Genomic DNA, 20,202 nt, shown 5'->3' with positions numbered 1-20,202 from the left:
GTTGTATAAATTCAATATTAGATCTTTTATTTTTTTCTTTGTTTAATTTATTAATTATTAAATCTTATTCAAAAAATTAAAAAATAAACAATTCGAGCTCGAGCTCGGCTCAACTCAACTCAACTCAAACTCGTTTGTGGGACGAGCTCAAGCTCGAGTTGAGAATTTAGCTTATTGAGTCGAGCTCGAACAAAGAATAAAAAAAAATCTCGAGCTCGAGTATTTTGAGTCGAGCCGAGCTTGGCAAGCCAAAGACCGGCTCGGCTCGACTCGACTCGGCTTGGCTCAATTACAGCTTTAGTTCTTTTTCTCTATTGATTCAAATGTTGTACCTACAAGATAGGGATCGAGAAAGAGGAAAAATCGAAGATTTCATACCCAATTAGAGGATGAATTTTGGGGTAATGAACACAGAGGGACAATGTCGTCCCAAGCTCCCCCACCCCCTTGCATTGCCTGCCGCACCAATTCCACATCCACTCCACAAGCTCGGAACCAACACTGGACCTTGCAGAAAATGCTCAAAGACTCCACCACCAGAGGTTGAGTCCATCATGCCACCCTCTACAACTTGTACAGGGACCAAATTCTTCGACACTTGATCTGCAACGCAAGTCCAGCGCAACTTTTGCTTTACCCCTCTCCATAGCCTTGGGTTTGGGCCCACTTGACTTGGTTTTAGTAAAGCCCATCAATCTTGCGGACCGGCAAATCCTGCAGACTCTTAAACCATAGATTGAGAGTGAACCTGCTCCAAGCCCACCCCCAAGCCCACGTGCACTTGTCTGATCAGCCTTTTCACTACCTATTCCAACTCCAAATGCTGAAATTGTACCAGTTCCCTCTGACAAGCTGCCTTCAAGAACCTCCTTGCCACAATGCCACCCAGATTGACGTAAGGTTTGAGATACTGAGGTGAAGGGAAATCATGGAGATGCCTCCTCAGTCCTCATCATTATCTCCTCAGTCCTCATCGTTATCAAAAAAGGGGCTTGCAAATCTAAAATATAGGTGAAAATGGTTTGACTCTTTGATTGGGGGCATTCATTTGGGACATCCCAAAAAAGAAAAGATAGACTCAATTTAGGATGGAGGGAACATACATACACAAGAACTGGTCGATTTCAAAAGCTAAACATATAATTTAAATGGCAATACCAGAAACAAAGAAAAAAGTAGTAGATCATCGAAAATGAATACCCATCATTCATCAAGGATTCTCCTTCAATTATTGTACTTAGTTTTTTACTGGCACCAAGATCTTTTAATAAAGCAACAACAGCTACAGGATCCGTGGCACTCAGAAGTCCCCCAAGCAACAATGATGTTTTCCAACTCCAGTTGTACGGGAAAGTGAACTGCAGGATATCACAGGCGTGATTATGTGATACAAACAAGTAGTCTAAGCAGCAAGGTAAGGATACCTTCAAAGCAGAACCAAGACAGAAGGTCGAAATCAAAACACCTGGACCAGCAAGGAATATCATTTGTGCAAGACACCTCTGCGCATAAAAAGAGTGGGAAACAGCTAGTTCAACTAAATTCTGAAAAAATACTGATGACTTGCCTGAAGCTACAATTGCTCCAACAGAGTAGGTCATTAACAATCATACATATCAATGAGCTAAATAGGGTACTTAAAATTCTATGAAGATATCTATTTCGTTAAGGTGAAAATATCATTTTGCAGGATGATGATATGAACAAGACACGATGAAGTCATTTGATTGACTATTCTTGCTACGATTCCATGAACATGAGGAAGCGATCGCCATTATCTCTCTTGAAGTTGCTTTTGTTGTGTGTATAGCAGTTTCAAATTAGCTTCTGACAGTTAATCATTGTAGAAGCAAAAACTTGGTCATTCCACAGTAGTTAGAAATTAGCATCTGATATTTAATGATTTGATCACTATATTTCTTCTACAACTGCCAGAGATTTTAAGTGCTTGTGTTCTCTCATTTCATTGTCTTTTGCTGATGCAGAAATCATGTGATCAATTTGATGGTGTATTTTTTCACAATTAATGCATTTTATTAAAAGCAAAAGGGGCACAACCCAAGTACAGATGGAGTACACAAAGGAAACACCCAACTAATAAGAAGAATAAAAAGAGCAAAAGTCTTTGCAGCCTCGGTAGAAGCATCTATAAAATTATCTCCAAAGTCTTAGCCAATCAATTGAAGATAGTATTAGCAAATACTATTTCCAGCTCTCAAAATGCTTTCATCAAGGGGCAACAGATATTAGATTCAGTTCTGATAATCACTGAATGTCATGATAGTTGAATCAAACTAGGGATTCTAAGGAAATTGGACCTGGAAATGCCATATGACCATGTGAATTTGGACTTTTTGTTGTATTTATTAAGGAGAGATGGTTTCCGGGAGAGAGTGTGTTTGTATGCCTCCTGACAGGACCAAAGCTTCCACCTCCTCCCCCACCAGACATTCCACAATGATTTGACCTAAAGAAATATCCCAGATTCAGCCACGGCTTCTCTCAACCATGCACAGCACCAATGCCCCATCAACTGCCATTAATTCCAAAACCTTAGCTTCAAGCTCAAAGAACCCATTATCAATAGCCAACTCCAACTTTTGGATTTGGTGGTGTACTAAAGCTGATAATCAAAGAATAAATTGATTGGTAATCATTGAATCATCTGATAATGGGTTTATCTGGAACGAGCTGCAGAGATAAGCTTTCAGAAATGATGAGGGTCATCTATGAGTGTCGAAGAATGTTTACCTTACGAATCTTACATGTTTGGGGTACCTTGTGTTTGTCTGATCATAAGTCTGGCCTTCTTCAGATTCTTGGCCTTTCTCTTTGATGATTAGGCTCATTTTACAGTTGTTTGCCATTGCCTCTGCATTCTTCTTATTTTAAATTTTTTTTTATTTATCAAGGCAATTCCTATCCCCTGATTCTGTTTTCCCCTTTTTTCCTTTCTTTCTATGCAAAAAAAAAAAAAAAACTTCTTGTTTTAATTCTCCACAATACCAGCAAACGAAAAACCATCATCTATTTTACTTTTTCTCCAACCTAAATCCTGACTGCGATAAAAAACCTAAAGCTCCATTTTAGCATAAATCTAAATGTCCAAACCATATTCTAGCAATACCCATATGATTCACCGATACCTTTTTCTTTGAATCTCAGCAACACGTCCATATGAAGAATGCCACCTTTAAAGGCATCTTAGACCTCCAAATGCTTCTCCAAGGACCATCTTTCAATGACTCACATTTCCTTAGTATGAGGCATACCTTGGAGTCACAGCAAGTAAAACTCCAGAAACACATGGCTGGTTACAAAGCCCACAAGAATACACATACTCGGCAGTTTTTACGTCATAATCTTGCTTTTGGGCCCAAGACCAGACCTGCCCAGGGAGTTATAGAGTGGCTTAATGTGGCCCTTGCAAAGTAGACCTTTTAAGCCACTTAAACAGAAGCAGATACATGGTGGAAATCATGCAATTGATGCTTACCATAATTCAGCCAACGGTCTGAATAAAAAGAAGGATTTCAGAGAGTTTCTACTACGTATATTGTGCAAAACTTTAAAAGAACTTTTAAGCATCCCAAAAGCTTTTGGACCTAGGCCTATTAGATGGTAAGTTTAGTACACCAAAGAGTATCTTTGCACACAGTATACAAGTAACAACATGATTTCCTCGTCCTTTTAATAATTAAGATATTCTCGTCATAAAGTTAAAATTATACTATAAACAAATAATAAATATGAAGTTGTTCGAGTTTATACAAGCTTATACAAGTCGAACCCAGCTTTATACAAGTTGTTTCTTTTAATAATAGATCATAATTTTGTGTTCACAAATGGCTAATTTAAAAAATGAATCGAGCTGAACTCGAGTTTGATTGAGCTGATCTCGAGCAGCTTGTCAAGTAGTATTGTTTATTTACAGCCCTATTAATGGTATTATAATATTGTCACTAGCGTATAAATTTTATATGGAGCCCAATTGAGACTTTTGGATGGATAAACACTCGATATGCCCATGGGCCTATAGAGTTAGCCCATTGACAAGCCCAAACCGACAACCCTCAGGTAATGGGATAATGCCCAGACCCTCACACCCACTACACCCCTATTGCAACATGACGACTACATTTTTCTCTCTCTAAACTCCTCTCCATGCACTGCACCTAGAGTACTTCTCCCTCATACCACTTTCTCCCACCCAAACTCCTCTTGCTGGATGCCCTTCTCTTCCCTTTTATACATATTCCATGCATAAGCCCCCTCTTTATCATGCACCCAAGCTCTCTCCCTCTGCCTGTTTTCTCACTTATAACTCAGACCAACGAAACCAGCCCCATGTCCAACTTCTTCACTTTATGCTCCTCATACCGCCACCGACAAACAAATCAAGCCACTGCCCCCACACCCAGTTCCAAGCCCTACGAGAAGGGGGTGTTACACAATATGTGGGGAGGAAGTGTTTGTAACAACCAGGCCCAATAATTCTAAAGACAGAATATTGAAAATTTTTATTGGGCCTAAATTATATTTAATGGGCCATATTGGATAAGCCCACGAGCGATAAATTATTGAGGTTGATTAGGAGTTTTAAATAGGCTCAATAACTAGGTTAAATCCTATTTATTATTTATTGAACGAGTTAGACTCCTTTTTTAATTTAAAGATCGACCATTATAAATTTATTTCAATTTAAAATCATCACTGATTGAAGCACCCAACGCAGTCTCAATCACTATCAATCTTACATTAAATGAACTATTAGATCATATTTTTAAATTCAAACTCTCTTATTGAATATTCGCGACCGAGTCCAACTCGAACTCGTCAGCACCCTCTCCCAAATATCTCTATAAATATCTTCCCTTCCATGTGTTTTTTAGAAAAACCATAAACCTCCGTAAGTGCAGCGACCAAACCCAGCGCCTAGCCTGTCACACGGTCTCATCCTCTCTCTCTCTCTCTCACACTTTCTTCACTCTCTCGGCACCGAAACCATATGGGTTTCAAATGATTCCTCTGAAAATGAAAAAGAACCAGTAGCCTTCATCAATGCATAGATTCCTTTTTAACTAAATTACATTATGGCCCTTACCTCCTTTTACAAGTAAATTATCATGTAGCTTTTTGTAAGTTTAAGAAACATGGGACGGTCAATTACCATACTACTCCTTAGTCTATATCTCTTATTTATAGCCATTTTGGGTCACTTTACACGTATTTATTAATAAAACATAATAATTATTAAATTATTTTCATAGTATCTATTTAAGTAAATAGAGTATTATAACATGTATTTCTAGAAATTTAGTAATGCATAGCACCTTGTATAGGTAACCAGTTATGACGTGAAATTTCGGAAGCAGTACGACGAGATAAGTAGCTTGATCATAAATTAGGATTAGCATAGTCAGCTAGTTATATATATTATTATTAAAGCCAGTTCTTTGAAAGCCAGTATTTATTACCACACATGTCATAATATTTGCAAGCACTTCATGGACCATGTTTTCTTCTACATATTATAGTTATGTATATATTATGTATCTCACATTACATAAGACAAATAAGTTTTCATAAGATCAAGTGTAAAATAATAACAGTTTGATAAAATAGTCATTCAGATGCATGGTACTAATGCCATTTATGGGTGGATGTACAAGCCATGGAGCTAAGCGTGGTCCACCATAGTATGCTAGAATACTATTAGTGGCTCCCCTTGCGGCCCCGAGATGTGAGGCCAGTGCACAATCTCGCACATAGGATTCAGTGTGTGGGCCAGTATGATAAATAAGATAAGTTAGATAAGCGAAGATAAGTCATGCATGTCATAAGCATACGTAGTTTAAGTTCTCAGCATGAAATATTTTATGAAAAACCTTACATTGAGTATGTTTACGTTATGATGGGTTTTTTATTGAGTCATCGACTCATTTTAGTTTGTTTTTATATTTTTAAACCACCCCAGGTCAGAATATTTATAAAAGTATAGCTACAGGACGAGACTTAGTCCAGGGAGGCGTGACGTGGCCTAGATCATGTCAAAGATTTTATGTTATGATTTTTATAATACAAAGTTTGAGAAATTTTTTATAAATGCTTCTGTGAACTCTGATTTATGATTTTAGTATTTTAATACAAAAAGACTTTATTTATTATAAGTAATCTTTGTATCTGGTACTTCTTTAAGAAAATTAAATCTTTAAGTCAAGGTTAGTAGTAGCACTCCGACTCTCATGATTTTTAAAAGTGACTTTATTATTAACTGTGGGGAGCAGGGTGTTACAGTGTTTGTGGGTGGGTGGAACAGTGAAAAAAAGGGATTCCGAAAGTCTACTAATCAAATGTGTTAAAGAACAATTCCATTAACAAAAACGTCCTGAGAGTTAGAGAACTGAAACCTTTATCTGGTGCACTTCCATGGAAAATGAGCTCTCAAAAAGAAGTGCAGGAAGAAAAACAGCCAACAGAAGGTCAGGATCAATATTTGCCCCTGCATATTAAAAACATCTAAACTTTGTAGTAGCTAATATATGAAAAAAATAAGAGAGAAACGCCTTGAGTCAAAAACTGACTGTAGCAGGCCAAGCCTATCTTAGGTGTTGTAGTGTAGTAAGTATATAATTAACTTACAAAGTCGAATGCCATCGCCAATCTTTCCTAATCGATGGTGAGTACCATATTCTGTACATCAATCAACCTCAAGTTACCATTAATTTCAAACAAAATATAAATCCAAACACATCTAAGGAATCAACCAAATGAGCAGAGTTTACAGATGAAACCTCAAGGCAAAAAAAATCAAAATAAGCATAAATCTGCCAGGTGTTTGAAACATTCAGGTACCAAAATGATTTTTCAAGCTCAACCTATCACAATATTTACTTCAAGACCCACCAAACTATCTACCACCATAGTATAGAAGCAAAATGTGAAGTGATATGAAAGTGATTAAAGGCATCTATGTTGGGCACAAAAAGAAGATTTATTAGCTTGAAAAATAGCAGGAGATTTATAACATTATTGGATAGCTGTATGCTTGTTTTTGGATGTTTTTGGAGGCATCCTTGTTTCTTCTTTTTCCTATTTCATAGCTGCAATGAATTTCTTCAGTAATTTAATTTTCAGTTGTGCCTTCAGCACTGTTCTGAGAATTAGGTCAGTCCTAATTCAAATTAAACTTATTCTTGCTTACAAAAAAATGCAATAACAGTCGAATTTCATCTTCTATTCAATGCCAATGTTTACTGGAAATTATTCTTTAATTATTTGGTAACCATCTCCACAAGCTTTATTTATAGTTCACCAAAGTCAAAAGGACCCCTCAAGTTCATGGTCCAAAACACAATAAATAAAAATTTTCACATTATGAAATTTCTAGCAATTCTATACCATAAATGGTGCTTACAAATTCCATATCAACCATAATACTTGAAAACACCTACTCATAAGTAAATTCCACATACAACATGATTAAATCTCCAAATACCCAAGATTAAATAGCTCATATTTCTCCTAGTGGCATCAGCATTCGAAACAAAATGAATTATTATGCAATCATATTCATCATCATGATCGCCAGAATAGAGTACATTGTAACCATTACTTCATCACTTGAAGGAAGGATACTACCTACAATAAATCTATTGTTACAAACAGGACAAAGTTAATGGCATAGCATTACTGTTAAATTGAGCAAATTTGCTATACACATGGTGTCTTTTCTTAGTTTTCCTAGGTGGTCTCTACTTCTTTCACAGTTCTTCACAGATGTACCAAACTATCAACCAAATTAGGAAAGGAGCACCATTTTCATCAACTCATGGAACAATGGGCAAAGTGATGCCCATGATTTGATGTGGATGCAAATAGAATATAGTATTTTGAATTCCAACAGGACTCTTTATATTTCTACAACCAATGGTTGTGGGAGTTTAAAGAATTTGGAAATGGGATATTATTATGATCATGACTTCTCTTACTTAGATGCAAATCTTTTTTTCTTTTTCAGGATAAGTACTTATAGATATGAATTTAAAAAAGTACAGACTTAAAATACGTATACAAGATGATCATAGAAGCAAATATATTCTCAATGACTAACAAAAATTTAATCTCCTTGCATATTTTTCACTTTTTTAGAGAAGTACATTTACTTTTCTTTTCCCATGAATCCATGTTCCCAATTTTAGTATTAGAGATGGTGGTGAATGGCATTCCACATTACTTGGAAGACAAAATTTATAGTCTTCTATAATGATTACTATTGGGTAGGTCCCGCCAAGTGAAGGAAACCCATGTGAGCCACTTAGGCCCCGTTTGGATTCAGAGATGAGTTGAGATGGTTTTAAATGAGTTGAATAAAATATTGTTAGAATATTATTTTTTAATATTATTATAATTTTGGGATTTGAAAAAGTTAAATCGTTTATTATATTTTGTGTGAGAATTTGAAAAAGTTGTAAAGATGAGATGATATGAGTTTCCAATCCAAACCAAGGCTTAGTGACAATTGGGTAATTTTCTAAAGGTAGGGTTTTGTGTTTTATAAGTGATGTGCCATGTGTGTTAGAGAGTGAAAATAAAAGGAGAAAAGAAAGAGAGGGAGTTGCGGCGTCGTATGTACAATGAGTGAGAATTTGTCTTTTTCTCACACTTCCATCAGAGCTTTGAGGGATTATCTGTGGTTTGATTTTGATGAGATTTCAGTATTTTATTCTTGGTAGTGAGAGCTTTGTTTTGATTGGTGCTTATCGTTGAAATTCCTCTTTGAGTGTTTACTGAAAATACCCATTTGGTGAGATCTTTTTTGTTGCCCTGGTTTATATGCATTTTGTATGGAGATGATTATGCGTTAAACCAAGAATACAGATATTCTTGATGTACTGTTAGCCTCTAGAGATTGCTCTAGAGAAGACAATTTTTAAACCTATTATTGTTGATAGTGGAAGTTTAACTAGACTAGGTCCCGTAGTTTTTCCCTTCACATTTGAGAGTTTTCCACGTAAGAATCTTGGGTCTCTTGCTTGTGGGTTGCTTGATTTTCTTTATTCTTTTTGTGAGTTTATTTTTACTAGAGTGTCAATTTAATTTGCACAAAAAATGGTAGAAAATATTCCTCTGTGTTTTTTGTGTTCACCCTAACAATTTCAAGGAACTCCAATTGTAATGGACTAATTCTTTTGGAGTATGAGCCCATATATGGCTGGGCCTTCCTGTGGTGGTCCCTTGTATTTGCGATCAGTATCTTCGATATCAGGATTTCTCTTGTTTTTTCTTCTAATGTTTAGGTGTATATATTATATACCATTTGCATACCCGGATGTCACCAAAGTTAGGGATTGAACAAGATTACACAAGTAACATCTTTACCCTTGGCCATGAACCTCCTTTGGGTGTTGTCTCCAAATGACATAACTAAGGCTCCATTTGGAACTTGGACTGAATAGTCTAATTTTAAGCTGAGTGTAACATCCAAAAATTCAACTCTCAAATCACTAAACTCATCTTAACTCAAAACCTCTTTACACGTGGGACCTACAATCTTTTTCAACTTAACACATCTTTACACGTGCAACTTACAACCTTTTTCAACTTCCTATAAATACATTTAAACTCATCTTAATATCCAAATACATTTAAATTCATCTTAAGTATGCCTCCACAAAACTCACTCCACAATCTCAACTTACTACTATTCATAAAGAACTCCACTCATTTCAACTCATTTCAACTCATTTCAACATCCAAACGGGACCTAAATACTTTTAAATTTCAACCAAAGAGTCTAGAGAGCATAAATAGGTAAATAATCCCACAAAGAGAAACTAAAAAGCTTTGTGTCAATAATACGTCAATGAATTATGCTTTGTAAACAGCCTATCAATTATTGAAACTTCGAAGATACTTTTTTTTTTATAAATAAACATCGAAGATACTTAGACGAGTCCATGATAAGACAGAGCTAAAACCGATGGTCAAAAAAATAACACTTTGAGAGAGAGAGAGAGTAACAAATTCGAAATAGAAATAAAGCAAATACCAATGGATCCGAGGCCAATGCCGAGGATGAGCAAGGCCACTGTATAAGGGACTCTGGTCCCACGCAGGAGGTGCCTACAAGCGATTCCGAGCACCAAAGACAGCCCAAAGAAAGACACAGCGTCCGTCGGGCTCGAATGAGAAGATGAAGAGGAAGCATCCTGTTCCATGATTCTGTACGGAAGCGGTGCTTCGGTTAAGCCAGCCATTCAATTCCGCGCTTAACGACAACAGCTCAGACAGACGGTTTAGACCACAGCATCAGCAGCTAGTCTTCCATCAAATTTATACACGAGGGATGTGGTACCAAAAACACAGAGAGAGAGAGAGAGAGAGAGAGAGAGAGACGGGAGGTATGCTCTGACTTATTGTTTCGAATTCAACCAAAATGGGTCACATCCTACTGAATTTAACAATTATTTATTGGTTTACGTGTGCTTGCATGTCCATTTCTCCAAGAATATGTTCTTACATCTTGAAGTAATAAATTTTAAGTATTTTATAAAAAAAAATAGATTCTTTAATAAAGAATAGATTTTTTTTTTAAATAGAATCTATTTTTAATATTTAAGATTTATGCAGATTATTTCTCGTTCATTTAATTTTCTGAATCGATTTTAAAAATAAATAAATAAATGCTTGAGGTGTGCTCGTAAATAAGTCATGTCGGGATTTTGGGTTAAGAAAGCACGCACGGCGTAAAGCACCTGAACCATTGAATGGTGCGAAATTACTTCTAGGGTATTTGGTTGTTCTTTCCCTCTTTAAAAGAACGGTAGAGTGGAGTTTGAAATTTATACGGATACGCAACCCACCTATTTTGCGAACGAACAAACGAATCAAAATCGTACTTATTTTCTACTTGATTTTCATTGTCGTACAAGAGCCTATGAATCACAACCTCGGGTCAAAGATTTAATTTGGAGAAAAATTCTATCATACTCAGCAAGAATACAGCAAGGGCCACACAGCAATACATCTTATCTATTACTGGGGTGAGGAATGGCATGTCATATGAGAAATACTTGGGACTGCCCTCAGTGGTGGGAAGGAATAAAGCCACGACTTTTAAAGGAATATTGGATAACATTAGATCAAAAATAAGTAATCATAGAGTCAAAATATTGTCTCAAGCAAGGAATGAGATATTTATCAAAGTTGTTATCCAAGCTCTTCCTACCTACACAATGTCTGTTTTTAAACTTCCTAACTCCCTACTTAGAGACATCAACAGTATCATCAACAACTTCTGGTGGGGGCAGCAAGGCAGTGAACACATGATCCATTGGATATCATGGAAAAATATGAGAAAGGCTAAATCCAAATGGGGCATGGGCTTTAGGGACCTTGAAGTTTTCAACAAAGCAATGTTGACCAAACAATGTTGGAGACTAATCCAACACTCTGATTCCCTTGCTACTTAGGTGATTAAGGCCTAAGTATTATCCAAGTTCCACCTTTCAAGAGGCAAAATTAGGCTTGAAACCATCTTACATCTGGAGAAGTTTCTTAGCAGCTAGGCCATTAGTAGAGGCAGGATCCTATTGGAGGATAGGAAATGGTCATCATGTTTTGGTTTGGAAGGATAAATGGATATCATCCCCTAATCCTAGCAAGGTCCATAGCACTGTTAGTGTGCTGGAGAATAATGCAACAGTTTCAACTCTAATTGATCTTATCACTAAGCAGTGGAAATATGCACTGGTGCAGCAGATTTTCAATCATAGTGAAGCTGAGTCCATAATTAAAACTCTCATAAGCAGCCTCAATAGCAGAGATAGACTTGTTTGGCAAGGTACAAAAGATGGTGAATTCTCAATTAGAAGTGCCTACCAAAAGGAACTTGAAAGACGTCTTCCTATTTCTAATCAAGCCTCAAGTAGTTCTTCCCTCAAAGCTTTTTGGCAGCACCTATGGCAGTTAAAAGTGCAGCCTGTAGATAAGTTTTCTTTTGGAGATCCTGCTTAAAGGCCCTTCCAACCCAATCTAATCTCTTCAAGAAAAGAGTAGTAGGACACCCCCTCTGCCCTATATGCAATTTGGAGGAAGAAGACTCAATTCATGCTATATGGGGGTGTGAGTCAGCCAGGGATGTGTGGAGTCAATGCTTAAGAAGGTTACAGAAATGCCATCTCCCATACATGTCCATGAAAAGCAAGATCATTCAAGAGTTTACGATGGTGGCCAAAAAGATATGGTGGAGAGGGAACAACCTAGTTTTCAAATGTGTTTTTGCTCACCCGAATGTTATTGTGCAAGAGGTAAGAAGCATCTTGGATGTGCTGAATGAGGAGGCATCCAATCAGGGTGTGGTACTAGTAATGTATGTAGTTCAGCTGAGGTTTGGCAAGCTCCTCCATCAACTTGGCTCAAGATGAACTGGGACAGTGCAGTTGACAAGGCTAAAGATATCATCGGAGTGGGAGTGGCAGTTAGGGACAGTACAGGTAAAATCATTGCAACCACGAGGACTAAGAAACATCTCTTCCCTAATCCACTACTAGCTGAGGCTTTTGGAGCTCTTAAAACAGTATAGTTTAGATTGGAGCTTGGTCTAACACAAGTAATTATTGAATGAAATTCCCTACAAATCATCAACAATCTTAGAAGGGATAAATAAGGTTGTAATAGTGCAAGTATGTTTGTATATGAAGCAAAACAACTTTTAGAAAATTTTACTAAGTGGGAGGTTTTTCATGTAAGGAGAAATGACAACTCTATGGCTCACTTGTTAGCAAAAGATGTTCTTTCCACTTATGATCACATTATAACGTTGGAGGATCTTTCTCCTTGTATCCCTTTGATTTGATTGAATGGAAATGAGTTACTCAAAAAAAAAATGAACTTATCCAATTAAATAATAATGTGTTCGATGCGGCATGAATGATAACCAAATCACTCAAAGATAATAACAAAAAATAAGCTTGCCAAAATGAAATTTAAAAATTTTAAAAAAATTAAATATTCAAAAACCAAAAGCTAAATGAAAAAGAAAAAAAAAACTGGGGAGGGCCACCATACTCTAGCCTGTGTTTAGACTACTATTTATTATTTTATCATTAATTTTAACCTATTTTTAACTATTATTTTTTATTATTTTATTATTTTTTTACTATTATTTATAAATCATCTAAAATTACCTCATTACCCAAACATATCCTAAAGATGGCCAAAGCAACTACGCAACAAAAGGGCATGCTAAAAATGCAAACACTATCCAAAATAATTGGACATAAAGCGTTTGTAGGTTGTTTTTCAGGTCCGCTATCAAAATCTCAAAGTCATCTTTAGACAAATGGTTGTAATTGTCAAACTAGAATCCAATAAAGATAGAGGTTGGAAAGAATTCCAATGAAAAAAGCATTCTATTGTTTGAAACTTGGACTAAATTGAAATGATCTCAGTTCAATTTAATTTTAAACTGAGTCTAACAGTCAAATATCCAACTCTCAAATTACTCAACTCAAAACCTTTTTATACGTAGAATCCACAACTTTTTTCAACTCAATATCTCTTTATACGCGGGACCCACAACCTTTTTCAACTATCTATAAATACATTTTAACATCTATACACATCTAAACTCATCTTAGGTGAGTCCCACAAAAATCACTCCAACATCTCAATTCACTACTATTCATAAAAAACTCAACTCATTTCAACTCAGCTCAACATCCAAACAGAGCCTAACACAATATTGACACTATGAGATGAAAAGTTAAAGGAAGTGAATAAGATTAGATACTAATTAAGCACTAGTTTTAGCTGTGAACCAAACAGTGAGCGCTAGGTGATGTGGATATATATCGACCCATGCAATGCTACTATATATATATATATATATCAATTTAATAAGCGGCTATCAAGCCGCTACAGTAGATTTTTGTTCATCCGTGTGTAGTCCGTGTTTAGCGTGTTATGTATTTTCTATCCTTCTATTTTGTTCTTTTGTATCCATTTAAATGAGGACATTTTGGAATTTTGATGCAGGTGCGTAAGAGGGTCGGCCGATGGTCAGCCTTATCTTTTTTTGTGGGGTCGGCTGAATTTAGTCTTTTCTTTTTTTATCTTTCTGTCTTCTCCTTCATTTTTTTGTATATTCTCTCTCATCTTCTCTCTCCAAAACCAAACTCATTTCATTCTTTGTCTCTTCATCTTCTCTTTTTCTCTTCGTTTTCATGAATCGTATCTGCAACATTGACTTTTTTTTTCATGTCGTTGAAACTGGTTTGAGGATTGTAGTTTTTTTTTCATGTTTTGATCTAGGTTTGAGGATTGCAGCTTTTTTTTTTTTTTTTCATGTCGTGGTAGATGATCCAAGATTTGATTTTTTATTTTTTATTTTCCTTTAAATGATCTGATTTCTTTGTTTGTAAAAAAAATATATGGGTTTCTTTTTGGTTTGTATGTCATGATAGATGGGTTTCTGCTAGAGTTTCTCTAAATTTTTCGTTTTTACTTCAGGTCCAGATCCCCTCTCGTGTTTCTTGCTAATGATATGTATGCATGTATGCGTCTTTGCTGCCTCCACCGATTCTACGGGTGGTGCTTTCAAAATGGTGCGTGTTGCTGAAACCCAAACCACCAAAGCTGTGAGACCCAACCCCAACACCTCTCTCTCCCTCTATTTCCAACATCTCGACCATAGCCTCTGCGATTTCCAGTGCCACCACCAATCGCATCCCCTCCGTGTTATAGTAACAACTCCACCGTACCAAGCCACACCGAGCCTGTCAAATCTGATGTTTCTCTTCTCGATCTCCTCCACCGTGCTTTATAAACTGTAGTTTCGGTAGTTCTCTCTCTTTCTCCACTGTCCATGGCTAGAAAAGCCTAGCTTAGCCACCGTAGAATTATAGCTAGGCTAGCTTTGTTTCTTTTTTCTTTATTTTTTAATCTAGGATTGCCTTTTTTTTATGTGTTAATTTGTTCCAGTCAATTTTTGGTCGGGATTCTTCTATGATTTTCTGTTTTTGAGTTCGGTTTTAATTCTTGGTTTTTCTTGAATAGGGTGTTGGAGGCCCTGATGACGACCACAACAGGTGGCAGCCATGGCTGAAGCCTCTGCCCAGTGAGAATTTCTTTGTTCAGTGTAAAGTTACATGCCGATTCCCACAATAGTGAATGTAATATGTACTGGTTGTTTAATTTTGATTTTTTTCCCCGTTGTTTGATTTTCAGTTTTGATTTTTCATAGCTGGGTTGGATTGGGTCTCGTATATCTCTGGCCTCTCATCTGCTTCCTGGTATGTTTTAGATTTAGTGTAAAATGGATTATTTATATTGTATTCCTCTGTTTTTGTTTCTGGTGGCGATAGTGGTGGTGGTGGTGGTGTAGTTTTTTATTTTTTATTTTTTTATTTTATTAAAGAGTTAGAGCCCCTTGTCCACGAGGAGCCCCTCCCCAATTTTATTTATAGCCCTCATATGTGGTGAAGGAAAACCGTGGTTACATTCAATGACTCCAAGTTTAAAAACTCAGAGTCCTAATAAATCCCAAACAACAATCAGATTCTAACCCAAATACCATACCCAAATAAAAATCAAAACAAAATAGCCCTGCAAAAAAACTGTTAACACATAAAAATAAAACTTAACTTTAATAATCCAATTAAAATTTAAAACCGACCACCAGAAACATTTTCGATCACCATAGCTTCAAGAAATCTTCTGCACCATCCTAGAAAGATCCCAGAGCCCATACCCAACAAGGAGAGCAAAAAGACCGAGCACTTGCACAAAAAGTTAGTACCCATATATATAAAAGCACAAACTTTAAACCAAACCAGACCACAGAAACGTTATCTTCCGCCATATCTTCCTGAACCTCTGCATCTAATCATGGGAAGACCTCATTTATCAATCCTCAATAAACCCCGCAGATAAGAAGGAATTTCTGACATCTGAGACCATTCCGAATCACCTCCCCTTGCACCCTTTCTTACTAACCAATCTGCAAGCGCATTCCCTTCCCTATATATATGAGATACTGTGTAATAAATATCTAGAAGCAAATTTTGTAGTTCATCCCAGTATTCTTGTAGATACCAAATGCCACAACTTTTACGTTGTAACAAGAATTTTTCACTTCATAAAATCACATCCACACAAATATTATCCTGCCACAATATCCAGATTTTCCCACCCTCATCTTCATTTGACATAAAATGATCCATATGTAAAATATTCATCTAAACCTGAGCTGTATCCAACGATGCAAAAGGCTCCATCAATGCAATAATTTGAGGTTTCATCTTACCAACCAACTGTAGACCTCGGATATTCCATATCAATATTGGTGGTGGTGTAGTTGAGTTTGTTGCTAGATGAATTAATGTTTCTTTGTTGCTTCTGTTTTTTGTATCTTCTACAATAATTTATTGTTTAAAGCTCCCCGAACAGCAGCTTCCATGGGGCTAATAACTCTAGCTAGGTGAATACCTGCATTTCTTCTATACCATTCACACTTTCTTAACTTATAGCAATAATGATTAAGTTATATTTAAACTTGGATTTATTTACTTACTTTTTTCTATTGCATAATACTTGAAAAGGCAAGACATGAATCCAAATCCAAAGATGAATCTTTGAGGAAGGTAGAAGAGAACTTACAAAACCTTGAGAGCAAGGAAAAAGGCAGAGATCAGAGTCATAAAAATCTACATGAGAAGATCAACGAACTTGAAGGCCAGATTGAGTTGAAGGCATCCATCCACAACATGTCTGAGAAGCAACTTTGAGAATTATCTGAGAGATTGAATGGGAGGGAAGAAGTTCGCAGGAATCTCTAGAAAAAGGTTGCTTTCCACTTGATTATAGTAGATAATTATGCTGTTTATTTTTTATTATTATTGCTAAATTTGAATTTTTCTCCTTAAGGTCAAAGAGTTAGAGTCCAAGCTTGTAGAATAACATCACTTAGAATCTGCATATTTGCAGCAGAAGGTTTGTGTATCTAACTCTAAAGTGTGAATCATTTATAAAAAAAGTCACTGCTAACTAAAGTGTGAATATTTTGTGGGAGTTCTATGAGATGTTGCAGGTGCATTCATGAAATCAAAAGTTCACTCTGCTTAACATTCAACTTATAGAAAATGGGTTTTAATGGGGCACAAGATGGGAGACATCGGAGCAAATGAAAGGCCTCAACAATGAAGTCTTTGTAATCACAGTTAGCTCAAGGAAAATTCCATCACAACACTGAGATTGACAAGCACAAGTGAACTTGAGTAATATGTAAAAACTTTTATTTTTTAACTCATCTTTTCGAAGTCTCAATTTCTCTTACATAGATATTCAAACTTTGTACGGAGTTTTTATTAAATTTAAACGTGATCATAAGATCGACACCCTTTTCAAGGTTCTTGATGGTCTAATGTTCAAGGGTGGATATTTGTTCAAGAAAATACTAACAGATTCTTTAAGTTGCTGGGGAGTTCAGCCATTAGAAGGGGACTTCCTAAAGTTTAAACCTTCTGTGACATTGTGAATACTAAATCTAATAATTTGGATTGGCTTTCACAATTTTATGGTCAACAAAAGAAAAAGTGGAGACGTGCTCATTTTGAACTTTTCCTATTTGGAGGAGCTCTATTTGTTATTCAAACAATTATGTTCATTTTGAATTTTTTCTATTTTTTGTAGTAAAAACATACTTGGAGATGAATTGATGACTGTTGCATAATATGCATGGAAATCTAACTGCACAGTTTACTTAAATGAAGTAATTTGCTATGGTCTAACCTATTGCAGCTTCACTACCAATACATTTATGTTGTATTATGTTTTAAATAGTAGATGATTTTTCTAAATATACTTGGATCATTCCCTTGCAACATAAATATGTACTTTAATCAATTTGTACTATTATTTGCTTCTAGGACTTTTATGTTCTGAATTTTTTTATTTTTCATTCCAAACGGGCAAATGTGCCTTGCACGTTGAGCCACTACTAGTATATACATATACACACACACACTAACGCATTAAGTATACTTTTTGTAGAGTACATTAATTCATCATTAATCTTGATCATCCTTTGTATCCTTTAATGACGATTAATATGACAGACCAACCTTCAAGTGCCAAAAATATGCCAAAGGCCTGTGGCCTGGTTGGCATAACCCTCAGCTTCCAAAATGGAGGTTTGGACTTCGAAAGCCCCTCCCCCAAATTAAAAAGAAAAAAAAGTGCCAAAAATATGCAGATCAATTATGAGAAAGAGTTAATTTCCTCTTTAATGGTAACAATACATTGATATCATTCAACAATATTTTGCAGTGTATAAGAGATGAAATTATGCTATATACAGGCCATTCATGATGGAATTAGAACAAATATTATACATTTCATTTTTCTTATTAGTCATGGCTATGTCCAAAATAACCGTAAAATTATCAAGCTGACTCAAATAATATATTGAAATTAATTCTTTCTTTTGGAAGGTAAATAGAGGCATGCAATCTTTCAATAATAAAATTCTAGAGCCAAAAACTAGGATAACTTAATTCAGTAGTGAAATTCTAGATTTAAAAACCAGAGTAACGAGTCCAATTCATACAACTTAGTATTAGCACAACCCAGCAGCTTGACATGATTTGTGGGATTGAATGGAGTGATAAATCCCGCAAATCATGTTATATTGATGGAGAGACATTGAAGGGTGTAGGAGTCTCAATGGCAACAAATTCAATAAAAAATGGTAGTTCAACAAGATAAGGAAACTCCAACAAATGAGGATGAGCATATCTCGGACTCAACTAAATTCAGTTGACTCTTGTTTGAAATCATAACTAATGCTGAGCACGTCATATCTTGAATATTTTGGATTTTATGCAATCTCTCAAGATTTTATAACTTCTGTTATGCGTTTTCATGCTTAAATAAACGTTGTATTCCTCAATATTAGTTATGTAAAATGCCGAGTGTTCACATAAAATAATACAAAGCAGTATTTTTTTCAAACTCTTTACTCTATTATTTTCCATTTCTCCTCTTGGTATCACACCCCAGTAGCTCCCTTCTGCAACCATGACTTCACTATCCCTCAATGTTGGGAATTTTATTACTCTCAAACTCAGTCCCACCAATTATCCATTGTGGCGTGAACAAGCCTTGGCCCTTGCAGAAAGCCAAGAATTGCTTGGCCACCTTACCAATGAAGATCCTGCTCCACCTAAATACACCATACCAGATTCTAATAATATCACAAATGCAGACACCTCTGCACCAAGAATAACTAAAGCATACATTGCATGGCGAAAAGCTGATCGTCTTCTTCGAGGGTAGATAATCGGTACCCTCTCTGAAGAAACACTCGGCCTCGTCGTGGGCCTAGACACTGCAAATGCGGTCTAGGAAGCACTGAAGAATGTCTATGCAGAAGATTCACAAGAACGTGACTTCACAATCAGACAATAGGTGACATATCTTCGAAAAGAAGATGACAAAACGATTGGGGAACGTCAATTTCAGCAATCCTCCTCAGGGTATCAAGGTAACAAACATAAATTTATTTCAACAGGAAGAGGATTTCAGGTACAACAACCAAAGGACCAAAACCGGGCTACTCCAACCCCACGTCGAGCACTCAACAAAGATGCCCTCCACCACCTGGTGAACGACATATGACACCTGTCGAAAGAAACTCTTATTGTGAAGAAAAATGGCAATATTATGGAACTGTGGGACACATTGCAAAAATATGTTAGTGGGTGCCAAAAAACCCAACTCAACATGAAGACATACCACAAGCCCTGATAGCACTCACCTTGTATAACACATTCTCAGAAACAGAATAGACCTCAAACACAGGAGCCTCAAACCACATGACAGGTAAGCCAGGTATGTTGACTAATATTAGAAACTACTCGGGTGCAGATTCAGTTCTTATTGGAGATGGATCCTCTCTACCAATTCTTGGTATTGGAGATTCAAGCATTAAGCAGAAAAATAAAAGCATTCCTCTTAATGATGTCTTACTAGTTCTTCACTTGAAAAAAAACTTACTTTCGGTAAGTCAACTAACAAATCAGTTTCCTGTTAATTGTGAACTCACTAATGTTGATTTTTGCGTTAAGGAACGATAAACTGGACAGCCTGTGATCACAGGGACGCGCAAGGGTGATCTCTATGTTCTTCCTAATTCACCAG

At 36.3% G+C, this 20,202-nt stretch overlaps 2 protein-coding genes across 12 annotated transcripts in view; one reads left to right on the top strand and one right to left on the bottom strand.

Moving 5' to 3' along the window:
- LOC108997030 (sodium/hydrogen exchanger 8) overlaps positions 1–10,419 on the bottom strand; it is a 65,519-nt gene extending 55,100 nt beyond the window's left edge. For 2 of the 3 annotated variants that reach the window (XM_018973115.2, XM_018973120.2), the window contains exons 1-5: positions 10,052–10,419; positions 6,643–6,693; positions 6,411–6,502; positions 1,425–1,502; positions 1,201–1,358 (exon numbers count right to left, since the gene is read on the bottom strand). In XM_018973115.2, coding sequence (XP_018828660.1) covers positions 1,201–1,358; positions 1,425–1,502; positions 6,411–6,502; positions 6,643–6,693; positions 10,052–10,259 — 587 coding nt within the window. In that variant the 5' untranslated portion in view covers positions 10,260–10,419. The remainder of the gene's footprint in view (positions 1–1,200; positions 1,359–1,424; positions 1,503–6,410; positions 6,503–6,642; positions 6,694–10,051) is intronic. The other variant, XM_018973134.2, reaches the window with a different exon arrangement.
- Positions 10,420–14,171: 3,752 nt separating this feature from the next.
- Positions 14,172–17,409, top strand: LOC108997000. Of its 9 annotated transcripts, none has more exons than XR_001997125.1 (6): positions 14,366–14,609; positions 15,061–15,142; positions 15,232–15,296; positions 16,605–16,847; positions 16,930–16,995; positions 17,093–17,409. XR_001997125.1 is itself a non-coding variant. In XM_018973074.1 (4 exons), exons 1-4 carry the CDS (start codon positions 14,544–14,546, stop codon positions 16,788–16,790), a joined length of 399 nt encoding a protein of 132 aa, XP_018828619.1. In that variant the 5' UTR covers positions 14,366–14,543; the 3' UTR covers positions 16,791–17,409. The 9 variants fall into 9 exon arrangements, 1 of the variants encoding a protein (XP_018828619.1); XR_001997124.1 differs by having other exon boundaries at positions 17,075–17,409; XR_004798051.1 differs by having other exon boundaries at positions 14,172–14,842; positions 16,930–17,409.
- Positions 17,410–20,202: the final 2,793 nt, after the last annotated feature.

Source organism: Juglans regia, chromosome 13 (genome assembly GCF_001411555.2).
Source record: "Juglans regia cultivar Chandler chromosome 13, Walnut 2.0, whole genome shotgun sequence".
Lineage (NCBI taxonomy): Eukaryota > Viridiplantae > Streptophyta > Magnoliopsida > Fagales > Juglandaceae > Juglans > Juglans regia.
The sequence above is the reverse complement of the archived record's forward strand: the minus strand, read 5'-3'. Positions and strand labels throughout refer to the sequence as shown.